General features: G+C 40.5%; 1 protein-coding gene across 7 annotated transcripts in view; it reads right to left on the bottom strand.

Moving 5' to 3' along the window:
• fat1a (FAT atypical cadherin 1a) overlaps positions 1 to 25,385 on the bottom strand; it is a 120,280-nt gene extending 94,895 nt beyond the window's left edge. For 2 of the 7 annotated variants that reach the window (XR_005991795.1, XM_041785060.1), the window contains exons 1-2: positions 25,224 to 25,385; positions 18,595 to 21,881 (exon numbers count right to left, since the gene is read on the bottom strand). Coding sequence is in view for 6 of the 7 variants with exons in the window: in XM_041785060.1 (XP_041640994.1) it covers positions 18,595 to 21,853 (3,259 nt within the window). In the remaining variant the exon portion in view is untranslated. Of the gene's footprint in view, positions 1 to 18,594; positions 21,882 to 23,390; positions 23,523 to 25,223 lie in introns of those variants that run through there. The other 5 variants (XM_041785055.1, XM_041785058.1, XM_041785057.1 and 2 more) reach the window with 3 other exon arrangements.
• Between the last annotated feature and the right edge of the window lie 526 nt (positions 25,386 to 25,911).

The following is a 25,911-nucleotide window of genomic DNA, read 5'->3' as shown; positions in this document are numbered from 1 at the left end:
ATACAATTTCACTAAATTAACTTAAATTGGAGTAAGCATCATCTGAGTGGCAGATCTAAATGGGCTTAAATCTTTTAAAATACTGCACAGTGCTTACACTTAGAATTTAATTCTCTATGCTTTTATTCTATAAACTGTCAACATATGAAAAGGATGCAAAACGTTAGTGGTATAAAGAACGAGTCATTATGTTCCTATTCCAGTGACAATACAAAGCATTTTATTTAACACTTAACAAATAAGACCATTATCATCAACTCTAACTGTTTTTCATCAACATAAAACAAAGCTCCTTTACTTTTATGTCTTTGTTGTTACAGATCTGATAGCTATTAGATCCTTTGGATGAAAAATTTCAAACAGAAACACAAAGTAGGAAAAACAATCAGCTGTGAGGCAGGTGAATAATGTCACAGAACAGTCACTTTACTATCTGGGAACAAGCATTGAATGGATGTGAGAGGCCTATGGTATTCAAAACTGTGGTAAATACAAGGTAAGTAAAGGTTTCAAAAGTGGATGTGGTGAATTTGCTCTACATTGCCAGCTTTTGTGCTTTGATGGAACACTGCTAAAAGCTAGGAAATCCACCATTTAAATATATTTCTCAATTTTGGGATGTTTTAGGCCACTTTCAGGGGTGATACTGGGACAGAGTAGTCCTAGACTGCTTAACTTATCACCTTACACTTTGGTGTCCAGCTAGAAGAGACCTCTCAAGTGAAAAGATACAAACAACTTTTTCATGAGTTAAAAGGATGAACCCTCAAATTTGCATATTTCAAGAAACAAAAAAAATTGTTCATCACTCAGCTGTTCATAGCTCATTCTGTTTCAAACTCTCTGTGTATAATGAGGGTCCATACTAGGGCTGAGCAATTTGGGAAAATGAAGCTTAATGTTAGTTCATGCAGGACATAGTAATGATACACCCAGCCGTGACCAGCTGATGGCCAGCTGATCCCAATTATCAGCTCCCAGCTCCAGCAGCTCTTTCTCTCAACACAGCGGTCTATTTAAATATGACGTACTTCTCACTGACCCCTGCTTGATTTAATGCCTATGCACCATGCTGCTGCTGATGCTGGCAAAGCTGCACCTCCTCCACCCCAGCCTCCTCCTTTATAGCATAAAGCTTCTTGCACCCTCATATTCAGATCCATGCTCCTATTGCTTTTGAGCTAATTTTATTGTATTCAATACCCATTGTCATAAATGTATCCAGCCATATGAGGGTTTCTGGTTATGCACGCCCTGGAAAGTCAAAGCATGCTGCTTATACATTTTGCAATTAAATGGTAAAATATGTCATAAGAGTGGTCATAGTGGTGACAAGAAAAGTCAAGGTTTGGGGTAAAAGCTACTGTTTGAAGATGATAGATTTCCATGTGAAATTTGTCTCGGGGTCCTGAAGATATTTATACAGCTTTAGTAGCGCAACAAACAGAAAATGTCACCATGATGTCCCACTGTAACATTTTCACCAGTCATAATGCAAAGAGGCTGTTTTATTGTAATTCATCCAGACAATGGTGCCCTCCTCTGTAAAGGCTCCCCCACACACGTGCAGCTGCAAACCCTCACAACTACCAACATTTCTACTGGCTGAGCACAACAACCTTGCCAACAGTTACACCAGTTAAACACAATGTTGCCATACAGGAACACAGTTTAATGGTTTTTTGTTCCACCAAATTAAGTTAGAAAGCCAAGGGAGTAGCAAAATCTTCATTTGAATGTGTTTCAAGGTAAATTGAAACCGTGTTAAAATAACTTTCATACATTTTCAACAATAAACTGCCATGTCAAAATCTTTATTTCTCTGGGACATGTGGCCCAAACTTGAGTATTATGGTGAGGTGTGATCTTAAGACCAGATTTTGTGATATGGGTGACTTATAATCCAGATTTTACAATACCTCGTTTAAAAAGAGTAGAAAATAAAGGAATAAAATAGTGTCCTCTGAGGTCACAAAAAAGAGGGAGCTGCTGATAATGAAATAGCTGGGTATTATGTGACTTCAATTTGTGTATTTGAGGTCCCTTTATTTGAACAGGAAGCTATAAAGCGGGCTGATAAACACACACATCTCCCGAACAAAGCGAACCAACACAACCTTTATAATAACAACCATTTTCTGTGTCTGGGTTATTTGCTACGGCTGTATAACCTTGATAAGTTCAATGGAGATTTATGGCTATATTTGCTTTCATTATCTGAAAATAATAAAAGTGACTCATGGTATAGACACACCCTTATCATTGCTGGGTAAGTCTTCTATTCACAATAATGGCTATGATTGTATTACACACTTCCAGTTACTGCTGGCCCAGATAAGAGCCAAATAAGAGCACATTTCAAAGGTTCGAGTAGTTTACATAGGCTTTCTATTCGCTGCCTCCTTTCCTGACAGTCTGTAACTTGATGAATGTCAATGAAAGAGTGTAACTGAGACCAGTCAAACTGCTTGCTTTGGGCAATGACAGAGTTTGTCAGAGATGAGTTAAAACTCTTGATGACTTGCCACAAAATTCTCAAGTCTAACAAGGGAGGGGAGTTTAGGAGGCACAGCTCATTTATTCTCCCGCCCCTCCTCTTTGCTTTAGCGTCCCTGCTTTTTTTTTTTCAGCTTGGGATCCTCACTTGTCATTAGTCATCATTATGGCTCTCTCAACTTAGCTTGAGGCAGGTAATAAGAAGGGTAGTCAGGCGGGGGGAAAATAGGTAGCTCCCTAATGTTTCCTAAAAGCCAGGAGTCCCACAGCAAAAACAACATTGGCAGGTATATCAGGAATGTAAATGAGATGATTTTGTATAATCACACTAATGGCTTAAAGCTGGAAATACACACAGAGTACACAATACTTTCAGAAGTTTTAGGAGGACAGGTATCTATTTGCAAAAATTAAGAGTAAATTAATGGGAAAATTAGCATTTCATAATGTCTGTCTTACCGGCAGCCTGCAATATAAGGATTCCAACGTGTTTTTACCTTTTCAATACCACATGCATTAAACCATCTGCTTTATTTCAATGTTTGATCGTACAGAGAAGTAACCAAAACTTTAACTACATCTACGTCAGAACAAGTGCATAGGAAAGGAATACCACACCATGCAGAAAACTCCTATATGGCTTCCAAAAGAAACAAAACTATACTTGTCACATGGGTCCGGGGCCTTAATGATGCCTGAATCGATACTGTTGAGTGGAAAAGGTGTGTTAAAAGTCAGCGGGACACTAAAAGCCGTCTGGTCTCGTAAATTATTTACAGAAATATCTTAAGAAGACGCCAGTCGAATATAAGATAAGAAAAAGAAACAGGTGTAACTTAACAAGTAAATCACACAAATTCCAAAATAATTTCTTGCCTTTAATTTGGGGTGGTGGGGTACGGAAATGAAGTATCGATATCTGTGTTATAATTTGGTCCAGTAAGTATCATATTTGCCACAAAATCAGGTGTTTAAGACAAATTTAATGCCTAAGCTGCATCCTTTATACAAGTGGAAACTGGGGGGCAATCCCAGCAGTCACTGTGCGAGAGGCAGGGTACACCCCAGACTGGCGGCCAGTCACATTGAGACGAACAAGCAGTCACATTCACACTCGTAGTCTATGGTCAATTTAGAGTTGCCAATTTGCCCTAAGAGCATGTCTTTAGTCTGTCGGAGGCCATCCAAGTTCTCAGAGAGAACCCAGGCATACATGGGGAGAATATGAGTACTCCAGACTGGAACCTTCTTCAGTGAGCTGACAGCTCTTACCACTGCAGCACCATGCAACCTGGTCAAACTAATACACCCTGCTTCAATGGTGCTTGAATGCTTCAGTAAACAACCTTGTAAAAGTACTGGTTTAATGGAAAAAATCTTGTTGGTTTTCAGATTAGCTCTTGGGCTCTTTGTCTTTAATAGACTGGACAGACAGAAAACAATGCCAGGATTGAGACTCAAACCCATGACCAGTGAGTCGAGGACCACAGTCCGCGTATATGGGAGCTCGCTCTAGCAGCTGGCTCCAAAAGATTCCAACATTTAAGACGACAAATGACCCACAGATATGGGCAGAGCAACTATCAGGGTGCTGGTCTGTATTTCCCAACTATCAGGGTTTTTATTACTTCTTTTGTTTAATAGACTCCCAAAATGCCATCATATTCTCAAATTAGACCACAAAACAGAAAAGGTTCTGCCTGATGGAAAACCTTTGTCTAAATCAGCAGCTAGGGGAACAAGATGCCATCATTGATACAACAAAACAGATAAAAATCTGCCGCTGGCATCTGTTCACGCCACATCATTTGTGTGGATGTTTGCCAACAGGGCTGGTAATGCTGATACCGACAATGATCCGATGCATCCCTGAGATCAACTACTGTACCGTTAGCTAGCTGGAATGCAAACTCTACACTGTGAGAACAGACACTCCTAAAAAGAGCTACACAGAAACTGCACATTGTAGACTTTCTAAATGCAAAGGAAGTCATTATACAGGGCATTAGTTTTAATCTTTCACCCTCCGATACAATCCATAAAAACAGACTTGTTTGTTGTGGACTGATAGGATTTATATTCTAGATCTTGTGGCGAGTTTCAGGTATTGTGACGACCCTACATTGGATAGTAAAGATCCATTCTGGAACACAAAAATGTGCAGGAAACATCAAACGTTAGCTATAAATTAAAATGCAAAGCTTATGTGAGCAATCCAAAGCAGAGACACAAAGGGTTAGGAGGATAAATGTTTCAGCCCCCCTGCAGAGAGGGAATTAAAAGAAAAGAGGGCATTAAATAAAGACGACAAGAATGAGCAGGCCGGTGCGAGGAGACAGGGTGCAGTTGATCATGTATGCACATGCACGTGAGCTTATAAGACAAAGTACAAAAAGAAAAAAGGATAGACAAACAGGAAAGTATGAGACATCTCTTGTTCCTCTGCCAGGGAGATGTCCATGCTTGAGTGCTTGTCTGTTTGACTGACACCAGTGTTGCAGAACAATTCCACTTTCAGCAGGGTCATGCTTTCTGCTCGTAGTTCTTAACCTTTTATCTCTCAGCATGCGGGGGATAACTTCATATTTTGCACTTGAAACATGAACATAACCACAGCTGCAGGAGGAACGTTGCTGTCGGTCTTTTTGGCCTAACAGTCAAAGCCAAAGAGGTTTAGGTTTTCATATTTATCTCTACATATGCTTAAACACATGAACTTTAGCCTACATTTGTAACATAGCACAGAATATGAAAAGCTATCTGCCATGGCCTGTGGCTGAAAGTTACAAACAAAGCCTATGAAAGGTGAATCTGAAGAATTTTGAAGCCACACCCATCCCATATACCTAACCTTCCCACTAAGTCAGAAGCAAAAAAAGCTGCCCTAAGGCCACAAGAGAAAGAAAAACAGACCGAGCAGGAGCCTCTGCCAGATTTGCTTTCCGCTTTTTTTCTTTCTTCCCCCTCTTGCTCCTTTCTTTTCCCTCTGGCTTTGTTCTTCAAAGTTACTTGAGCACAGTGGCAGAGTGCTGGAGTCTTCAGACAGCCAGAGGATTACGAATTATCAAGGCCAGCAGGTATTTGACGAATCAGTGTATTTAAAGCAACATCCTGTGCAGATTCACAATGACTTTATTCTTCTGCAACTTACAGTGACGGTACAGTTTGCCACAGTTTGAAGAGGGTGAAATTTGCTTTGGAAAAGCAGCTTAAAGCTACTCACTGCAGGTCACAAGGTGTCCAAGGAATCAAAATAGAGAACTAAATATAGTATACACTATCATACAAGGTAAAGAGCACAGAATTCAGGTTGTCTCCTGTGCTTATTTCCTCATTTCTTCTGATTCTGGGAGCTTGCATTTGGCTGTCAACCATTCACTTAGGCCGCTGTGTCTGTGCTGCCAGTTAAACTTGCACCAAGACTTCCTTGTTCATTCTGCTGTTGAAAAAGTTGGGGCTTGCTTTGAACTACCTCCGTTAATTCTGCTCACCCCTTCCCCACATTCCTCAGCCTTCTCAGGCCTCTAGCTCACATGCTTACATAAACTTTCTCAGTGTGCCCCCCCCCCCCCAGCACTGGCAGAATGCTTCAAATTCCACATCCACGTTGTTGGGCCCGATGCGATAGAAAAGAGTCCTAAACCAGCCGTTCTGTTACCCAGCAACCTAATATCACAGTATCCCAAAGGTCACAGACATCTGATCCACGCTTCAAAAATATAAAGACTGCTGGTAATAATGTCTGAAGCCATTGAAAAAAATCACAAGTAGGATCCAAGGCAGAAATATTTTTGTTGTGTACAAACAGCTATGCCTGGAGCACTGATTTAATCATTGTTTTGCATTATGCTGCAGTACAGAGGACATTTTTCCATGCCTTTGAATTAAATTATAACTTGGCTTGTACATCCATTATTATCAAGTTGTTGCGTTGAGTCCATTCAAAGCTGTTGCTTCTGATGAGCTAGTTCAAAGAACTAGCAGTAATTTCCTTAGCCAGTTATACACAGGGATGCACTGATACATGCATTTAACATGGGTATTGGCTGTTAACTTATATCAGCCACTGTGAAATAAATAGATATTAAATACCACAGTAAATCAGTTTTATGCTGGTATCTGGTGGATCTAACTACTGAATCTAATAAGAGATTCCTGCAGGGCAGAAGAAGTGACCAATTACACAAACTGATCTATTTTTATGGTCAAACATGGACGGAAATGTTGGCATGTTGGGAATCCTGAAGCAAAAGAAGTGATGAAAAAACTATGGCATTGGTATTGGCATGGGCTAAAATGTTATGTTATTGGTCCTAATTTTCACAGTTATAAATAGATATAATTACTGTATGTAGGGCTGGGCAATTGATTGAATTTCAGATTAAACTGCAATATCACTTACTGCAATTTCGAAACTACAGAATTTCTTTAAACTGAAATGTGTGTAAAATAATTTTCAATAAGTCTAAATAATATCAATTATTTTCAAAATCGTTCAGCCTTAGTTTGATCTACTAAATAATGTTTTCATTATCAAATACAATGATTTCTTGCCTGTTTCTTGAGAAAGACATAAGATGAGGAACTTGTAAAAAAATTGCATACTTATCAGAAATCAGAACTCCTAGTTGCTTACACTAGTTATTCTTTTAGGCCTGATAACCATTCAAGAGTTGAGTCTAATCTGTAACATAGGACCACAGCTTCAGCTACTGCCATACTGCCATAATGCTGTTAATATCAAACAGAACAGCTGCCAGATGCAATATTTTGAGCTGTTTTGAGCTAGTACATTAAGGTAAGGTTGTGTTTTGTCTGTTTCAGGTCAGGTCAGGTTAAACTGACCAACTGGAGGACTGTGTAACCAGCTCAGGGATGTGTACATTAACCTGAAGCCAAAGAATTGTAGTGCTAGCACTGCTACTGTTAGACCACAAACTCGGCAACAATAGGTGACATTAGTAGGTGTTTTCACCATGCACTTCCATGACAGCAACATGAAGAAGCTTTGTTGTTTTTGCATCTTCAGACATTCATACTGATACTGCGACAGCATAATATAAGGCTAGATTGTTGTTGCTAGATTGAACAAAAGTAGTTTAAGGCGGCATTTCTAACACGAGGACTGCCAGTTCAAGGCTTTAAAATGCATCTTGAGAAACCGATTAACTTATGCCACTATGACTTCTTCCATGTTTTATCCAGTACATGCCAAGAGTAAGGCAACACAACAACTACGGATAATTTTGTTACCAATAATTGTTTCATTCATTTTCTATTTTAATGGCTTCACTCACAAAAGTCCAAAACCACCAGTTTTCACCATACCATTATACTGCATGAAGAATGGCTACTAATCCTAACATCTGATCAAAAGTAAAAGATATTTTCTAACAGTTTGATGAAACTACTCTTAACAAATCAATGAGTAAATGATTTAAATTTGGTCAAAAAGCCAAAGTAAGAGGTGTAGGACAGCCTAGCAACTACAGGTCTTTTTACAGTGCATTTCTGCAAGAGCACCATCAGATTTGACACCTTAAAATGTTCTAAATTGATACTGCGATGGCGTGATATTTGGTGTCCTTGCCTGTCAATTTGCAGTGTGTCTGTGGGAAAGCGGGGCAACACGACATGCCAGGAGCTCCACATACAAACACAGCGAGCTGCTCCCCTGCTGGGTCTGCTGATCCCTTTTTGCCTCCCATACGCTTCTGTTACTACCGCTGAAGACAGCACAGAGGGGGTTCACTTTGTCCCCCCCGATTACCCCTGGGGGACATACATAGTGAAGGCAAAACGTCACAGGAGCGTAAATATCACAGCCCTAAATGGCTGTGAGAATTGGGCTACGGACACCAAATACTGGGATCCCATATTTAGCCATTTTAAATCAATTCTGCAGAATACTGAGTTTTCTTGTAACTGTAGACTCATCTAGATTTAAATGAGGGTTTAATTGACTTTGTAATTAAATGCAAAGGAGCATCCCTACAATGCTCATGTAGTTTAACCATGATTTGATATGTTGATTATATTCCATAAAATTTCCTTCTCTTTCCATGTTTTGGCATATATATATCAGTTAATTCAGCTGGTAGTGACACGTGTAAATCTGTCTGTTATTTTTATTAATTAAATACTACAAATGCATCTACTTTGAAAAATGTGACCCAGTTTCATTAGGCTATTTTTAAATCTCCACTTTGTAAACAGGTCATAAAGAGGCTACGATTGAATTTTCACCAAGCTGATTATTTTACGTCACACATTTTTTCCACTTTAGCCTAAAATCCAAATTACTTTTACATTATTTAAAGCAGAGTTTACTTTTAAACAGACATATCAAACCTCTGTGTATTGCTTTGAACAGTAATAGCACAGCTCTCTGATTCACTATCATTCCTCCATTTAGCTTCAAGGGCACATAGGGGTCATAATACATCAGGACAAGGTTGAGAGATTATCATGATGATGATCCAGTAACACACAAAAACCATGTCTTTATCTCTCTATATATCCTGGCTGACTGAGTCAGTAAGCCATTTCAGCTTCATGCATCAGTGTGCATGCTGTATACATTCAGTACTGGTATGAAGAAATCACTGTTAACAGCTGGCTCAAGGGAAAAGGATACTTAAGACAAGCTCTGTTATTTCTGCAGCCTTACAAAGAAGAACACTGATACTCTGTACAGCAAAGCACTCCTATCATATTTGTTTCTTTGTGGGGACTAGAACTATTACATAGTCAGCAGTGAAGACGAGTTCAAAATTTCTTCAGCTGAAGTAAAACTCACGCCTTAAGAAAACATCAAAATCATTTATTTGTGCTCTGGCTGCGAGAGTGCCGAGACGTGACTTTAAAAAATCTTTTGATACAGTTGTTTCGTCTCTGCGATGCATGAGTGAATGGGGGTTTCTTTCCTCATTTTTAAAAAGAAAATTGCCCATTAATTCCAGTCAAGATAGCTTTTGGGACTTAGCTGACGATACAAAGCTTCCATTGTTACTGGGAACAGCGTTATTTCAAAGGCTTTTGAGCAGACCTCAGAGCAATACTCCTTGATTCAATATCACAGTATTATTTAGGAGACGTTACTCCACCTTCTCGCCTGAAGAGCTCTCTGCATGTGCTTCTGATAACAATAAAGGAGAACATGGGGTTCATCCTCATTCATTTGGATCGCCCCCCACCTCTCTCCATATTCATCTAGCTTTCTACAATGTACTTTTCTGTATATTCCTTTTGTGTTCTTCAGCCCAGGCTGACCTAAGGAGGATGTTGAGATATTCTTTGTGAATTCATTAGTGCACTCGAGTTCAAAACCCTCAAGATACTTTTTCTTTTGCAGACTGTTTACTTCTTTCTGCCAATGTCAGCCTTCTTGCTCGCTTTTAATATCTTGAAATACAATGTTTATCTGGTCTTGTTTTATTAATGTGTCTTATAACTGTAAAATGAAATATTTGAAACTAGAAATGACACTTGCCTTGATCTGAGGTTTTTCAGTGCAAGAGCATAATGTGTATAGCAATTCCCCCAAGGTACTAAAGTAAAAATAAACCCAAACCAATCATCACAGTACACATCATAGTGGCACCTTTTAACCACTTCAACATGCTCCTTTTATAGAACAAGTTCTACTTTTTGGTGAAACATGACTACATCTAGATGCAAGGTTTAAGGTTCAAGAGATCCTTACAGTACCTAAAAGGTAAAGTTTCTGTGCAGGCATGAGTTTTCGGTGTTCTAAAGATAAACACAGAAAAAAAGGATGGTGAGCTTATAGCACTAAACTCTAAACAGTGGAAAACATCTTGCCTGGTTCAGTTAGAAGATAATCGATTTTACCAACAACAATGAAGTTTTGAGAAGTGAACAACCAAGTACTAGTACCTAGTGACCTTGTTGAAACAACAAGACTCCAAGAAGGAATGGATGAAAGGGAAATCTTATGATATTTTGCCAATCTGCTAGGCTCATAAATGTGGTTTGTGCACCATCTCTTCCTGCCAAAAATGATGAAAAATTAACTTGCTGACAAGGGATGCTCCCTTTTTCAAAGTTGGTTAAACATGCATTTAAATTCAGATTCATACACTGATTTTAAAGTGAGAAGACTCAGAAAACAAACAAAATTTAAACCCATATATTTGAAATTGCATGGGTCATGCATTATTAGGTTTGCTCAGTGTGGCTAACACTAGCAGTGCTAGCACAACCATTCTTCAGTCCTCCTTGCAGGTTTGAATCCACATTGGCTCTGGTTTATATGCCAGTATAACCTGATACAACCAACTACCATTTTCAGGAGGGATGCACAATAGGGATATTTTCAGTCTTATACATGTGTCAGCGGATATTGGTTTAAAAAGGTAATTACCAGTATCAGCAGATATCAGAATTTCCGCAAATATTTAAAACTGATATTTTAGCTGTGAAAATCAGTATATCGTCTGTAAATGTTAGCCATTTGTTCTGATAAGTTTGTAAAGTTTGTAAAGTAAACTGCCCTACTGCCCAAGGGCTTGATGGGAAAACTCAGCCCCCCAGATTTGAAATCGAAGTGGTCAGATCTTGGGGTTAGTTAACATTTTACAGAGCTGGACTAACACTAATCAAAAAAAATAACTCTGCCACTGAAGGCATTATGACTCAGAATGGAGATAAAATTACTCCTTAGGAGTTTAAATCAACTCTGAAGTGCTTAATGCTGAGTTTTCAACATTGTTGTGTAGCCAAAGGCCAAAACCAATACCAAAGTTTTCTAACACTTCTTAACCCTAACACTTCTGCAGATCAGAGGTCGTCAAAGAAATGGCTTCAGCTGCCCAGTGAAAGTAACTCTTATTAAATTCAGCAGCAGATACCATCATTAAACTGGCTGGACACATGATAAACAAAAGCTTATGACATATGTTCATAACACATTATTTGGCCAATGTCTGATGCCTGTAAACAGGGCAAATTTCAGTGGATACCAATGTTAAACTGATGCACCAGTGCATTAATAATACATTTACACAAACATAAAAACAATACCTAACAAAGCGTGTATATCCTTTGCATCAATTTCTTATCTAAATCCCACAGAAAACCTTACTTCACAAAGTAATAACCTTCATTTTTAATCAAGAAAAGTTGCCTGATTTTTTAGTCAACCTCCAAGACTTTTGAGGGTTAGATGGCCAGGGTCACAAACAAACTGAACACTGTGATTCTTCTCTTACTACTCATTACTATTCAGCTGAAGAAAACCTGCAGAAATGGGAGACAAAACCTGTCAACATGGTTATGATATATTCAATTATGATGTTTGAATCACTATCACATAATATGGTGTCTTGAATAATAAGAACAAAAAGAATTGGTATATCAGCCACAATGGCACAGAACAAATCATTTGACAGACAGGTAATGTATTTTCAGTACACCCACTTCCCCTACCTGAGTCTATTTATGGTCAGGGCTGTCACTTGTCAAGTATCAGACAGCATGAAATTGGCTTTAAATGCCCCAAATGGTCGCAAAAATTTGAATAAAAGGATAAAAGCCTGTCAGTATCTCTTATATTTTTGACATAATTTAGCAAAGCGAGAGAGAGAGTGCCTGGAAAAGATGTTTGAATATGTGTGGATAAATGCCACAGCCTTATTCATGATATACACCTCTGTTTGAGGGCAGTTCTGATAGTCACTGCTGGCTCTAAGTTATAAATGACAGACTAGAACTTAATTCTGAGGGGTGTTGTAGTTGCATGTGCCATGTATGTTTAATCATAGACTCCTCAGCCTTCCTTAGGGGCCAAAATGTGCACTGCAATCCTGAGGACATCTCCCAGAAAAGAAAGTACAGATCTAATTGATGGGAGTGTTCACATGACAACAATTAACACACAATGAAGCACATCCTTTGCACAAGGCAGCCTCCGAAACTCCTTTAAAAAGATTTAATGGACTGAGAGAACAACATACTTTTAACTAGGGGAAGTGTGTTTTTCATTTAGCAACCTACAATCAACTTCGTCCCTCTGCACATTCCTGGTCCCGTCTCCACAGTAACAGCGCTCAAGCAAAGACTATCTGGAATCATGTGCCACTTAGCAGTCCCACTTTTATCTCAAACATATAGGCCCTTGGTGGAAAATTAGGTAGAGAGGGCCACAGCAGTAACTTTTAGCAAACTATACTTGATACCAGAGGACAGACGAGGAGAAAAAGAGCCTTCGTCCCCTCATTACTGTCAAGAATGTGTTTGCTTTAACAAGAGAGCAGTGGAAAGAGAAGCTAAGTGACTGGCAATTTTTGTAGACGGAAATGGAAAACAACACTAAGGACTTTCAGTGAACATCAAACTGTTTCATTTGCGTTTCACAAAGGAAGCATTTACAGCACGGGCTGCAAACAGCTTCAAGTGAAAGGGCAATGCATATATTATCCAAGAAGAAAGGGCATTGCATACATTATACAATCAGCATCTGTGTCTAATCTTGACTGAACATGCACTCTAGTCTGCTCACCTTCTTTACTGGAAAATTTCACTCTCTTGCCGCTAGGTAACCTACTTTGAAGGCATTTTCTAAGTGTGTTGTCTCTTTCTCCTAACCATTACTGCCACAGCTACATTTTCTGGAGGTATTTTATAGAGAAGACACAGAAACTTGGTGTGCTTTGAACAACATTATCAAAAATTCTGATGAAAATACTGTGAACACACCGCTGTGATTCATATCTGAATAGACATCCCTATTTGTTACAGATAATTCTTCACTAATGGCTGACTTGACCTGACTTGACTCAGGTTCTTTTGTATAAAAGCAGACCTAATGGCATCACTGCCTCCAGGTCTTCAATTAAAAATCTTAAGACATTATCACTAAACATTCCCCAACCTGTAGCCTGAGAGGTAGTCATGCAATGCTTAGTGTAAAATGTGGTAAAAAGCTTCTAACAAAGGTGGATCTCTATCATTCTAACATCTTCTACCTTAGCTTTGCTTAACTTCTGCCTTAGTAACCCCAGACCACAGGAAATGAGAAGATGATTACTCATAGTCAATAAAAAATTGCCCTCACCCTTTTAATCGCTTCAACGTGCCCGATCTAAGGTGTGTTAGTGTGAGTCAGGTGATTTTTATGGAGTTGTGGGTTGCTTAGGGTTTACAATGATAAGCTTTGTTTTATAGCTCATCTGTTTCGTTGACCTTAGTTGGGTTCGCAGACTTACTTCAAGCAAAACTGTTGAAGTTTTTGCCCTTACTTTTATGAAAAATTTCTCAGTCATTTAACGACATACTTTTCTGTTTATTTCTAATACACCAGCCCTGCACAAAGAATTATAATCCTCAAAACTATCTTAACTACTGACCCACATACTGTTCTGTATGCCGTGCTCCTTTGGATTACTCTACAGCCACTCTATCAGCTGAGGGTGTGAGTCCAGCCAGGGAGCGCCAACATCTCTAAAAATTGCTTTCCATGGTTTTTAAAGCAGCGGCTGCAGAGCCTTTCTTAATGGAAAATGAGCAAAAAAAAATTCATCACGTCGGCAATTTTTCACACTTGCCTTTTAAAATTGGCATGAGCCCTTGAAAACCCTTATCGGTTGACCTCAAGGGCACTGACATGTAAAGTCGAGCCAGCCACTTAAGACATACAAGCCCTCCACAGTGAAGTGTATGAATTTACACAAGGCCAATTCAGTGGAGAAACAAGTACACAGGTGACTGTGGAAGGACCTCGAATCTCTGCCAGCTTTGAGTTTCAGGTCTATTTATCATAAGTTAGTTATATAACCAGAGTTTAATGTTATTCTGGACTCAAATCATCCATCCTACCCTGTCTATGCTTAGGCTGTTAAAATCTTCCTTATTTTTTATATCATATGATTCATTACAATTTAATTTCCACAATGATTGAGATCAAAAAGTAGTGAAGCTGCTGTGTGCAATTGAGACAAATATCTTGAAATTGCTTGAATTTGTTTGTGTGATTTTGGAGGTGATTTTTTTCTTACAGGAGAGGCAAATTTTCACAAATTGTGGAAAACTCTCAAATAAATCATTACAGTCACTTATAATTTCACTTAAGGAACAAATATAAAAGGTTTCACCTGAATGACTTATATATTTTTAAACTACAAAATCAAATAGTAAAGCTTAAAGAGAGAATTGCAGATTTCAAGCCAATTCGAGCTACAATTTGATATCATAAATTTAGTATTTTCTGTTTATTTAGGTAAAAAAAAACATAAAAATAAAAAATATTTTCTTTTAGAAATGCATTTAGAGGTGTATTTTACAGGATTTACAGGGATAAATCCACTTAAATATATCTCAACAGTGGGGGCTGAATCAAACAGAGGTAAGAGTAGGGATGAGTATCAAATTCTGGTACTGACATGATACAGGTACCAACACTTACCTGAAGGAATTACAACAACGATAATTATACTTCATTTCAATACCCCACTGCAACCCTCTACAGCTCCAAATGTAAGACATTTCTGCAAATCATTCATGGTATCCAGACAGTTTTTGATCTCCTGTTGACTTTTAACACACTTTTTGTCTAATAAGTATTGATTAAGTCAGTAGTTCTCAACCTTGGGGTCGAGACCCCCTTGGGGGTCGTGAAACACTGACAGGGGGTCTCCATATGCCCTAAAAAACTAAGAATAGCCTATTTCTTAAATCACAGTTACCACGTTACACCAATTCTGCCAAATTTTTACACCTTTTCATTTTTTTTCCCACCAATTTCAGCACATTTTTGCCATTTAAGACATATTTTGTCAAATTTAAACACTTTCTGCCACTTTTTTCTGCTTCTTTTTGCCACTTCTAAACCACTTCTCACCACTCAAGCCCCTGTTGACCAATTATTGCCACTATTAATTCCTTTTCACCACTTTTTATATCCAATTTGGCCCATTTTTACCACATTTAACTGCTTGATATGCCAATTTATGCTAGTTAAATCAATTTCTGCCAATGTATGCATATTTTTTCTTTCTCAGTTAACCCTTTTGCCAGTTTATATCAATTTATTTTTCATCCAATTTAGCAGGCTGAAAAGGTTGAGAACCACTGGATTAAGGCACCATTTAGGCACCAGCACCATATAAAAAGTATCGATTTAGCACAGATATCATGAAAATCCCAAATGACACCCAACCCCAGCTAAGAGACGGGCAGGGAATAAACACTCTTGTAGTTGTTTCATGTTTGGGGCTTCATTCAAAATCATCAGAGCTCATAGTGGGCATCCTTGAGTCTGCAGCACCCTAGGCAACCAACTTCACCTGATGGTATAGTTGTACTTGAGGCCAATGTGTGATTTATACTGACATATTTAGTGGATATAGATATAGGCAGAAATGTTCATATCACCTCATACCAAAAATGATGCCGATACGTGCATTCCCGTTTTTTTTCATCACTTATTTTGGCGCAAAACTACCAAAATGAAACTTCAATTTTTCTTTCATGTTTGGCCACAAATGAGACCAAAGTTTGTCCAAGAGGTCACTTCTTCTGTCTGATGGAAACCTTTTCTTCTAAACTGACGGATTCTTTAGGTTGTGTTTTATTTTCAACACAACCTCTTAATCAAGTATGTAAGTGTTTGTCTTTAACTCCAACATCACTTATTATTTTCCAAAATTTTCCAATAAAAACGAGGGACAGCGCATTTTGTCTTCAGCATGGGAATAGGCCCAGGAAGAGTCTAAATAACAGTATATTTAAATTAAGATGGCACCGAGCCAGTGACCACAGAGCTTTTAATAACACTGAGAATGTGGGCAAACAGTTGCCATGGACTCCCGGAGCAGCTTGACAGAAAAGGAACCATATCTGTCAGAGGAGATGCTGCTCACATGAAAAAAGCTCTGCTTAAAATTTATGCTAATGAGAACAGGACAGAATTGAATAAACCTCAATAAAACACCACATTTAAATGAAATCTCTATATATCACAACAAATAAGCTCGTTGTTCCTTGTGTGGATTGGGATTGTCAGTCAAGTGGGTAGTGAGTGCTGCATGTTCTAAAACACAACCTTTGTTTAGAAATGTTCGACACCTACTCCATGGGAATCACTCGCTGTTTTCTTGCATCAGCAACCACTGAGTGCAATGCTTTCCTCACCAACACTTAGTTAGCCACTAAGTAGTATTGTTGTTGCTTGATTGTTGTTTTGAATGCTAATATATAAGGACAAGCTGAAAGAATAGTGATTCAAATTGTGGTGATTGAACAAACAATACAGTACAAAATAGTCTAAAGCATGCAGTGAGCACTGTACTATTAAGCACAGCTGCATAGATTTAAATTACAAGCATCAGCTTTAATGGGGAAAAAAACCCAGCAGTCTTTCCTTGACTCATTCCCACTCTTAAAAACTTAATCCATAAGTGAAGGTGTGAGGCTACTGGCATTTTTCCTCTCACCACTTTTTCATTTGTTTTCTAATTTTAAGCATTTTAAAACATTATGGTTTAGATTCACAACATGCAGCTGCAGCAGTGAGTATAGCAGGCTGCTTTTTCCTTTAAGCAGCAAATATCTTAAATACATATGGTAGCCTTAAGACCGCACCCTACATGTAGTTAAATCATAGGAGGGGCACTGCCACCTTGGCTGTATTTAGTTGTCTACTGACCTCAGATGTAATCCATAATAACAGGACCCCACCCTGGACAATCATATCACTGCACCTCCTGACTTTCATTTAATTAGGGCCCTCTGGGATTAAGCATCAGATCAGACCTGGCTCCATGGATCTGTGCCCAACTCAGGATGAGGAGCTAGGCACGGACTAATAACTAGTCTGCACGTGAGCAAATCAGGGCTGCAACTCTTGCACTGTTGGTGATTGTTTGACTACTACAAATTCATGCAAAATTGAGTCTCAATAACAGACAATTTACAATTCAAATGGGATGAAACTGAGCAAAAATGAAACAGAGTGGCACATGTAATGCTTGCACGAAAGCAGAGCTTTAAATATCTCCCCATCTCTGTTCATAAAGCAAGATCTTATTACAAATCAGACACCAGACCACGACCACAGAAACAATCACAAACACACCACAGCTGACACCAAGCCCTGGAGGACAAATCCTTCATACAGGCTCATCTATTTGCGCTAAATTTACCAGGCACAAGAAAGTATTTCCCAAAAGAGTCACTGAGGAGACTTCCTGTCAACTTCCTGAATAATTCACATACACCTGATTTGTAATAAACTGGAGATATGAGCTGCTTTTGCAACAGTAAAAGTCAGCGTCAGAGTAAAACATTTCATTTCCAGCCTTATTATGCAGATTTGAACCTTTGAGGTTACACGTGCCAAGAGAAATCAATGTATTATGCATTGAGTTTCACCGCCTCATTTAGACATTAAATATGTATAATTCTGGGAGAAATTTTTTTTCAAGTAGGGAAAAGTCACATTAAGCTGCCCTGGAATGTGGTTAGCATGTTGAAAAAGGGGGGCAGCCAGCCAAGTCCAAAACATCCAAATCAGGTGATTGGTAGGATTTTGGGCAGGCACTCCTGGAATTCCAGACTGCTTATTTGGAGCTAATTTGAGTCAGCTGTTAAAATCATACTGGGCAACTGGGTCTTAACATTTTTCTGCAAAATAATAAGAAACCCGCAAGCAAATCCTGCCTAGTGTATTGGAAATATGCTGGCATAAGAGTGCCATTAGAATATTTTAACCTCGGGGTCCAACAGATTTTACCAATTTACAACTGGAACTACTTTAAAAGGTACTTTTAAGTCTGAGAGCATGGCTGCAAAAATAGAGGTGAAATCACTCAGGACCTTCCAACTACTGAGGAATGTCCACACAGGTCTGAGAGACAGCTGGACCATCTGTTCATGCCGTCAATCCTCCAAAGAATAAAAATGACTGGAATCAGGAACCTTAACTGCCTGCAGGAAGACTCCCTTTGCCTCATTCGTCCACAAAGTGGTATGGCTGAGTGAACTCCAACTGCATGAAACTTTCCCAATGCAAATTCATTCAGGCTGCCTTTTTCCAAGGCTTAAAACAGGCTTTACAGACAGTGAAAAGAAAACACTCACCTGTTTCCTCATCGATTGTGAATATCCCCAGGCCAGAGCCATCTCTTATGGAGTATCGAATCTCTCCATCTCGTCCTGTGTCCTCATCCTCGGCTTTTACAGTCATTACAGAAGTCCCAACGATTGCATCCTCTTTAATAAATCCTTTTTCCACAAACGATCGGAACAGAGGCCTGTAAAGGTTCTCGTTAACATCCACAACATCCACCTCGATAAAGCAGGTGGACGACAAAGACATTGGCTTCCCTTTGTCTTTAGCCTTAGCCGTCAGATTGTACACCTGCTTGGTCTCGTAATCTAGGTTTTGCACGATCCGCAAAGCGCCGCTGAGTTTGTCCACTTCGAAATTCCCGTCCCCGTTATCGATGAGGCTGTATCGTACCTGGCTAGACGGTCCAATATCAGGATCGTGAGCTTCCAGCCACATAATCACAGTACCGATAGGGAGGTCTTCCCGAACCTTCACACGATAATTAGGGGGTACAAACTTCGGTGGATTATCATTCACGTCTTCCAGGGTGATTTTAAGCGGCACTGTGGACACTAGCTGAGGCTCATTGACAGCCTGATCACGCGCCGCAATCTTTAGGACATAAACTGGATGAAGCTCTCGATCCAACGGCTTTGTCACAGTCACAACCCCGGTCTCCTCATTGATTGAAAAATGATTGGTTCCTCCCAAAATTGAATACCTCACGACTCCATTGTGTCCTTGATCTTTGTCTGTTGAATCCACCTGGATAATTTCTGTTCCAACAGGCGTGCTTTCACTTATTTCAACTGAGTATGAGTCTTGCAAGAATTGTGGGCTGTTGTCGTTTGCATCTAGAATCTTAACACCCAGAAGGCGTGATGCAGATTTCTGGGGTATGCCTAAATCGTAAACTGTAATGTTCAGAGTGTAGTAGTCCGTTGTTTCCCTGTCAAGAGGAGAGTAAACCAAAAGCCAGCCAGTTTCCATATCTACAATAAAGCGGCTTTCTGTATCTCCCCCTGAGATAACGTACACCAGTTTTCCATTGAAGCCACTGTCTGAGTCAGTGGCACTCAAATGGACAATCCGAGCCCCCACTGGGAGGTCCTCTTTAACTTCAATAACACTGGGGAAAGACTCTGAGAACTGAGGAGAGTACCGGTTCACTGAGTGAATGTCCATTAAGTTGTCATCCGGCTCAGTCTGCGTGTGGATTCTGCTGCCCTGGAGTAGCTTTTCTGCCAACATGGTAGCTACACCAGTCTCGACACATTTCAACTGGACAGGCTTCCGTGCAGTGATGACAGTTATGTTCATGATCATAGGGTAAGTCTCGTGTTCGCCGTCCGTCGCGATGATCTGTAAACTGTGATGGGACACTTTAGCTGCATCTCCCTCACTCAGCGTGTGCTTCAGGGAAAGCATGCCAGAGTTTGGGTTCAGTTCGAACAGGTCGAGATCATTTCCAGCTCTAATATAGTACCGTACCAGCTGCAGTTCATCAGCATCAATGGCAGACACTGTTGTTATCTGCTCTCCGACGCCATGATCTCTGGGCACAGTCACTTCACAGTCCACATTTTCAAACAGAGGCTTATTGTCATTCAGGTTATTTAATGTAATGATAACTGATGCCTCCACCTCTCTCCGGAAAGGGGATCCCCAGTCTGATGCTCTGACTTTGAGATAGTAAATCCTTGGCATGAGCTCATAATCCATGACCTCTGAAGTGCTGATGACACCAGAGAAGTAATCGATGACAAACGGCTGAGGGCTCAGATTGGTAATGCTGTAGGTCACATAGCCGTTCTCCCCTTTGTCTAAATCAGTGGCTTTAACTGTAACCACACTGGTCCCTATGGGTACATTCTCATCTACGGTGGCCTTGTAAGATGTCTGCTGGAACTCGGGTCCATTGTTATTCACATCAATCACATCAACGATTACTTTTGCGGCTGCTTTTTTGTCACTGGTAATCACATCTAGCTCAAATCTTGGGGCAACGTCAGCATTGATTGGTCCTGCGGTGCTGATTAAGCCAGTGTCTGGATTGATAGTAAATCTGTTCCTGTCAGATTTGTGTCTAAAAGCATATTTAAGCTGTGGGTACTTTGGCAGGGCTGTTACCATAGTGACAGGTGTGTTAAGAGGGGCGAATTCACTCAGATTGACTCTGTAAACGGCTCTTTCAAATATAGGAGGGCCCACTTTGAACTGTGCCGAAGTGACATGTACCAATTTAGCCGATGAAAATTGAGGGGGGCTGCCTTTGTCCTTAGCCTGTAAAGTGAGGTTGTATCCAAAAGGCTGGCTGTCCCAGTCTACCTCTTTGACTGCTTTGATTTTATACTCCTTGCTCCCAGGGCTGGTCCTCACAGGTTTGAACTGCTGAAGAGGGTCGCCAGCTACAATACTCAGCGATGCTATCTCTCCGTTTGGTCCCTGGTCACTATCTTCTACCGTCACAATAGCATATGTGGGGTCATGGTCTGCATCTGATGGTGCAATGCTTACAGCGGTGATTACAGGTGCATGCTCGTTTGCCTGCTCCACTCTCACTGTGAGTTTGGCCATGCTACTGAATCCACTACTGCCATACAGCTTCATCCCTCTATCCACTGCAAGGATCTCCAACTCATACAGCTTTGTCTCAGAGTAATCAAGCTTGCCGGTCAGCGTCACCACCCCACTTGTTGGATGAACTGCAAACATGTCCGTCCATTCCCTGAAACTGTAGTAGTACTCTCCATTTGTACCGATATCTGCATCCGTAGCCGTGACCTTGGCCACACTGGTGCGTATGGCTGTGTTCTCAGGCAGAGAGATGCTGTAGGATGTTGGCGAGAAGAGGGGCCTTAAATCATTGGTGTCCAGTACCTGCACCTTTACTGTAGTGCGACACTCGAAGTTAGTGCCCCTCTCCGACGCCTTAACAGTCAGCATGTAGTGGTCTTTAACCTCCCGGTTCAGAATGGCAGTGCTGCCTCCTTTGGTCCTTATCCGCAGAAAACTAAAATCTCCCAGCAGGTAGTCCTCTGCTTTGAATAAGTTCTCATTGTCCCCAGAGATGATTTTGTACCGTATCTCCCAGGTTGGGTCTGTGATGTAGATCCCCATCTTGGTGTGACTCTCTAAGTAAGTCTTAGCAGCAGAGTTCTCGTATATGGTGGCATTGTAAACAGAGTGGGTGAACTGCATGGAGGCTGCCCCCACCGTCCTTTGGTTCCCTGCGCAGCCACGGAGGAGCTGCAGGAGCAGCACAAGCAGTGAAACCAAGTGCCCCATTATCGTACCGTGATCTGCACAGAACCACCTAGAAACACACAAAAAAGTGACTGTTAGTATCAAAAAATGCAAAAGAAAGTACACTGAGCACAAAAACATCCAACAGGAAGAAAAAGATAGCACATGAAATCATAATTTTCCACTACCATCCCCCATTGAGAGATATTCTTAATGTCATAACGTATTCCTTTCTTCACAGTGCACTTTCCCAGACTCCTTTAAATGTCATGACAAGTGATGGCTTTGCTGATAAATCACCAAATAGGTTCCATGTGGAAATAAGATAAAACAGAGCAGCAAGTCAGGTGAGCACATCTAAGTCTGTACTTTCAGCGCCCCTGTCTGCACAATGCCAGAGACCAGGCTATGTGCACTTCATTACAGAGGAGCCCGCTATAACATGCTTGCTAAATTCAATACAAGAACTGGCAGAAAACTGAAATATTTAAATTTCCTTGTAAATGCATTAGCATTGGACTCAGGCTGTAGCTGCATTCAATGTTTTCTCTGTCCTTGCATGGATATGCAATAAAAATGAATATTCTGGCCACCTATCAAGGATTTCAAAGTCTAATTTAGCCAGCTTGCAACAACTATGCAATATAGTAAGATACAATTAAACCACATTAACGGGAAACGTTGTCTATCTCAACGAAATGCACCCAGTGTTATAACCACAAGAGGAGATTACATTGGAACTGCTTTAAAATTGCACATTCATTCGTTTACAGCCGCTTTACAACATCTCGAGCTGTGTGGGAGTCCGTACAAAGACAAATAAAAGCACGACGTTGCCATGTCTGCACAGGAGTGTTGCATATAAAACCTGAATTATTTACTTTCGGCGTGGCAAAATGACCCAACATGGTTTAGTTATTAGTGCTTCATGTTAGGTTAATAAGTAACAGAGTCTTGCTTAAGTCACCTTAAATCTGAAAGTATCCCATTCTCGCCTGCAGGTACAAAAGAACCATCTGCTTGTGTGCGACCATTGTAAAAATTCCAGTGAAAAATCACAACTTCTTCGACCGTAATTTCACTCAAAACAGAAATAAATAAACATTTAACACTGTATAAGTTTGGTTTTCTCACAACTTAAAACGTAAGTTTTCAGCAAGGAAAAACTAAATGTTTAAATAAAATAAGTTTTTTGCCTCCAGACTGTTTCATTTCAAACCCCATCCCCCAACTCAAACCGTTCACTTCACGAGACGATGGCAGCCTTGCGCTGAACAGAAATACGCTTGAAAAAACCCTGCAAGTGTTTCCAAGACGTTTCAAAACAACACGCAAACCACTGTCCAAATGAATTACAACTGACAAAAACCATTGTCGTGTCAAAACGCCTCTAAAGGAATACTTTTGTTGAGGCTGAACTTCCCCGAAGAGGCAGGGAGAAGCGGCGCCTGGTTTGTTTCACCGCTCACAATAGCGAGAGCAAACCTTTTCCAACTTTTCAAAACGTCACATAGATGCAGAAGCTCTTGCTCTGTAGGCTAAAAATGTCCACCGTATGTACAAAAAGCCCTTTACATACCTCTTCTTTTATTAATGTCGCATTTTGGGAGGTTTTGCATGTAGTTTATGTAGTCCAAATCTCGGCATGGTAATACGTGGACTCGTCTCCTCTCCGTTACTCCATCTACCACCACTAGGCAGCCAGGCACACAAGCAGCCTCTCTCTCTCTCCCCTCACTGCTTCCCTTTCTCTCCCACACTGGAGCTGCTGGTATCTCTCCGCGCTGCGCACGTCCGGATCTACTTACCGGCAGGATAAAAGCTGAACCCAGGACCCGGGTTGTTGGCTACTTTAATGTCACTATGGTTAAAATGACTAGCCTATGTATGCTGAAATCAGTTTCCCTTAAAACTCCAAATAATCAAGTAATATTGAATCCTGATACACACTTAACCTAAAACAAGCCTACAGGTAGTCCTTTATTTTACAGAAAATAGACCTACCTATAACTAAAACTTGAAAACATTGAACATTGCCTTTTAGGGCTTGGCTTTGAAAGGTCAAAAATCAACAATATTCATTTGTACCGGCTGTTTTCTTGAAATGTCGACTTATTCATCACACTATCTTGACTTAAAAGCTTTAGTTTTACCATGATAAGAAGTTAACTTCTCGAGAATTCAAGAAAACGACTTAAATTGATTATGCTAACTTAGCTTGTCACGTCTGCCTACGCACACTAACAAGAAGACAGTTAGGCTACTCAAATTTCACAGCCTGTTTTGACATTTTAGGCTGTTATTCGGTGCTGGAAAGGGCTAATTTGGGTACATAACTGTTATCCATTATTAGTGTTCCGTTTCACACATATTCCTCAGTGTTTAGCACCAAAAAGCGCTAATTTTAACAGTCCCATTCAGGTTTGAGCAGAGCACACGAGGCATGGTCCAGGAAAAGGACAAAACATTATCCAGCCCATCTGGGACTAACCTTAATCCAATATTCAGCTTTACAGCTGCAACAAAAACACTTCTGTGCCTTTATCCGGTTATTTGACAAACAGGATGAAAAAAGTAAGTTTAGTGTGACCTCAACTGCAGCCATGGAAATAAATACTATTAAAAAACGTTGCATTTAGACGATATTTCTTTGCTCGCTGCGCTGCGCTGAAAAATGACCAGTGTATCGCATCATAATTTTCTTGCCATCATAAAGAGGAGAATAAACTCTTTTACTTAGAGAACTCGCAGTTCGGGGCATCCCTGGTGATAAATAGGCTTATAATACTTGCAAATGCAAACTTCCCTGCGCGTGCTGTTGCATTTCATGAGTTTTCACATCAGTTCTGAAGATTATCCTCTTCTCATTACTCTCACTAATGGTATTGTTTTTTTTTTTTTTTTAAATCCGGGGTTAGGAGTGGAAATATAGTGCCCAGCAGAGCGTCCCGGGGCTTGTATTTTGGCATTAGAGCAGGGTGACTGATGGTGGAGGTACACTCGCCATGCAGGCGCTGATCCCATCTCCCCCCTCCTCTTCACAGACATTCCGACTAAAGCAGCACCACGTTCCCTCTAGTCTACAGGAGCTACAGGAGTGTGGCTGCTATGCGATTGATGGCGCTGTCTCACTGCTCTTTACCGGACTGTAGCGCTACAGCTGGTGCGCCTGCAGAAAGCCCGTGCTGCATGCAGCTTGACAACTTGTCAACTTGTACCGCTACTGCCCGCGTGCGCGCGCGTAAAGCGTGCGTGTTTGTGCGCTTCGTTGTCTGGCACAAGCTAAAAACAAACTCTTTCCATTCCCGGACTCATTCAAAAAGATGCCCGAGTTGTGCACAAAGTTTGAAGAGACATTTTCAAAGCGAAACCCGGAGCTCCATGTGGTCAAATTCGACCCAGATCTACTCACCAGACCAGCTGGATGATCACCGGCTGCCTCTTCAAAAACTTCACATATATCCAGGCGGTTTTTGGTAAATATTTTTCGAAAGCATCTCTCAGACGAGAGAGGCTTCTGTTTGTGAGAATCCGTCACTTTTTGTTCTCCTTCAGTCCCTCTCGGTGCTCAGAGCCGTCTGTTCCGCTCCGCTCTCACTCATCCCACTTTGGTGGCTTCAGACAGTAGAGCTGTAGGCTACGGTTTGCCTCGCTCCTCTCCCTCCACAACGGCTCAGGTGGAAGTGCGTGCTGTTGCTGCCTTCAGGTGATATCGGGAATATCGCAACTCTGATAAGAGAACATCGGACTTGAAAAAAAACAAAAAAAAGCAAAGGGCTGGAAAAGTATCTCGTCCCCTCTCGTCTGAGGGGGGCGGAGTGAAAGGATTCAACAGCATGATGGAGAAAGTGGTGTATTTGATTATTGGGCCATATGTTTCTGCTTTGGATTCGTGCTTATCTAATTATATGTCAGATAAATCCCCCTTAGGCTAATGAATTAATGCAATCGTGACTTGTACGTCTGGTGCATATTTTATTTTCAGCCCAACTAGGAGGTGCACATTTTGTTTTACTTCTAAACGTTTAAAAGCATAATTCAAAGGCTCATTTGTCTTATTTATTATAAACATGACAAGTCCAAAAAATCAATTAAGCTGC

Source organism: Cheilinus undulatus, linkage group 4 (genome assembly GCF_018320785.1).
Source record: "Cheilinus undulatus linkage group 4, ASM1832078v1, whole genome shotgun sequence".
NCBI lineage: Eukaryota > Metazoa > Chordata > Actinopteri > Labriformes > Labridae > Cheilinus > Cheilinus undulatus.
Note: the sequence above shows the minus strand (reverse complement) of the source record. Positions and strands in the feature narration are given on the sequence as shown.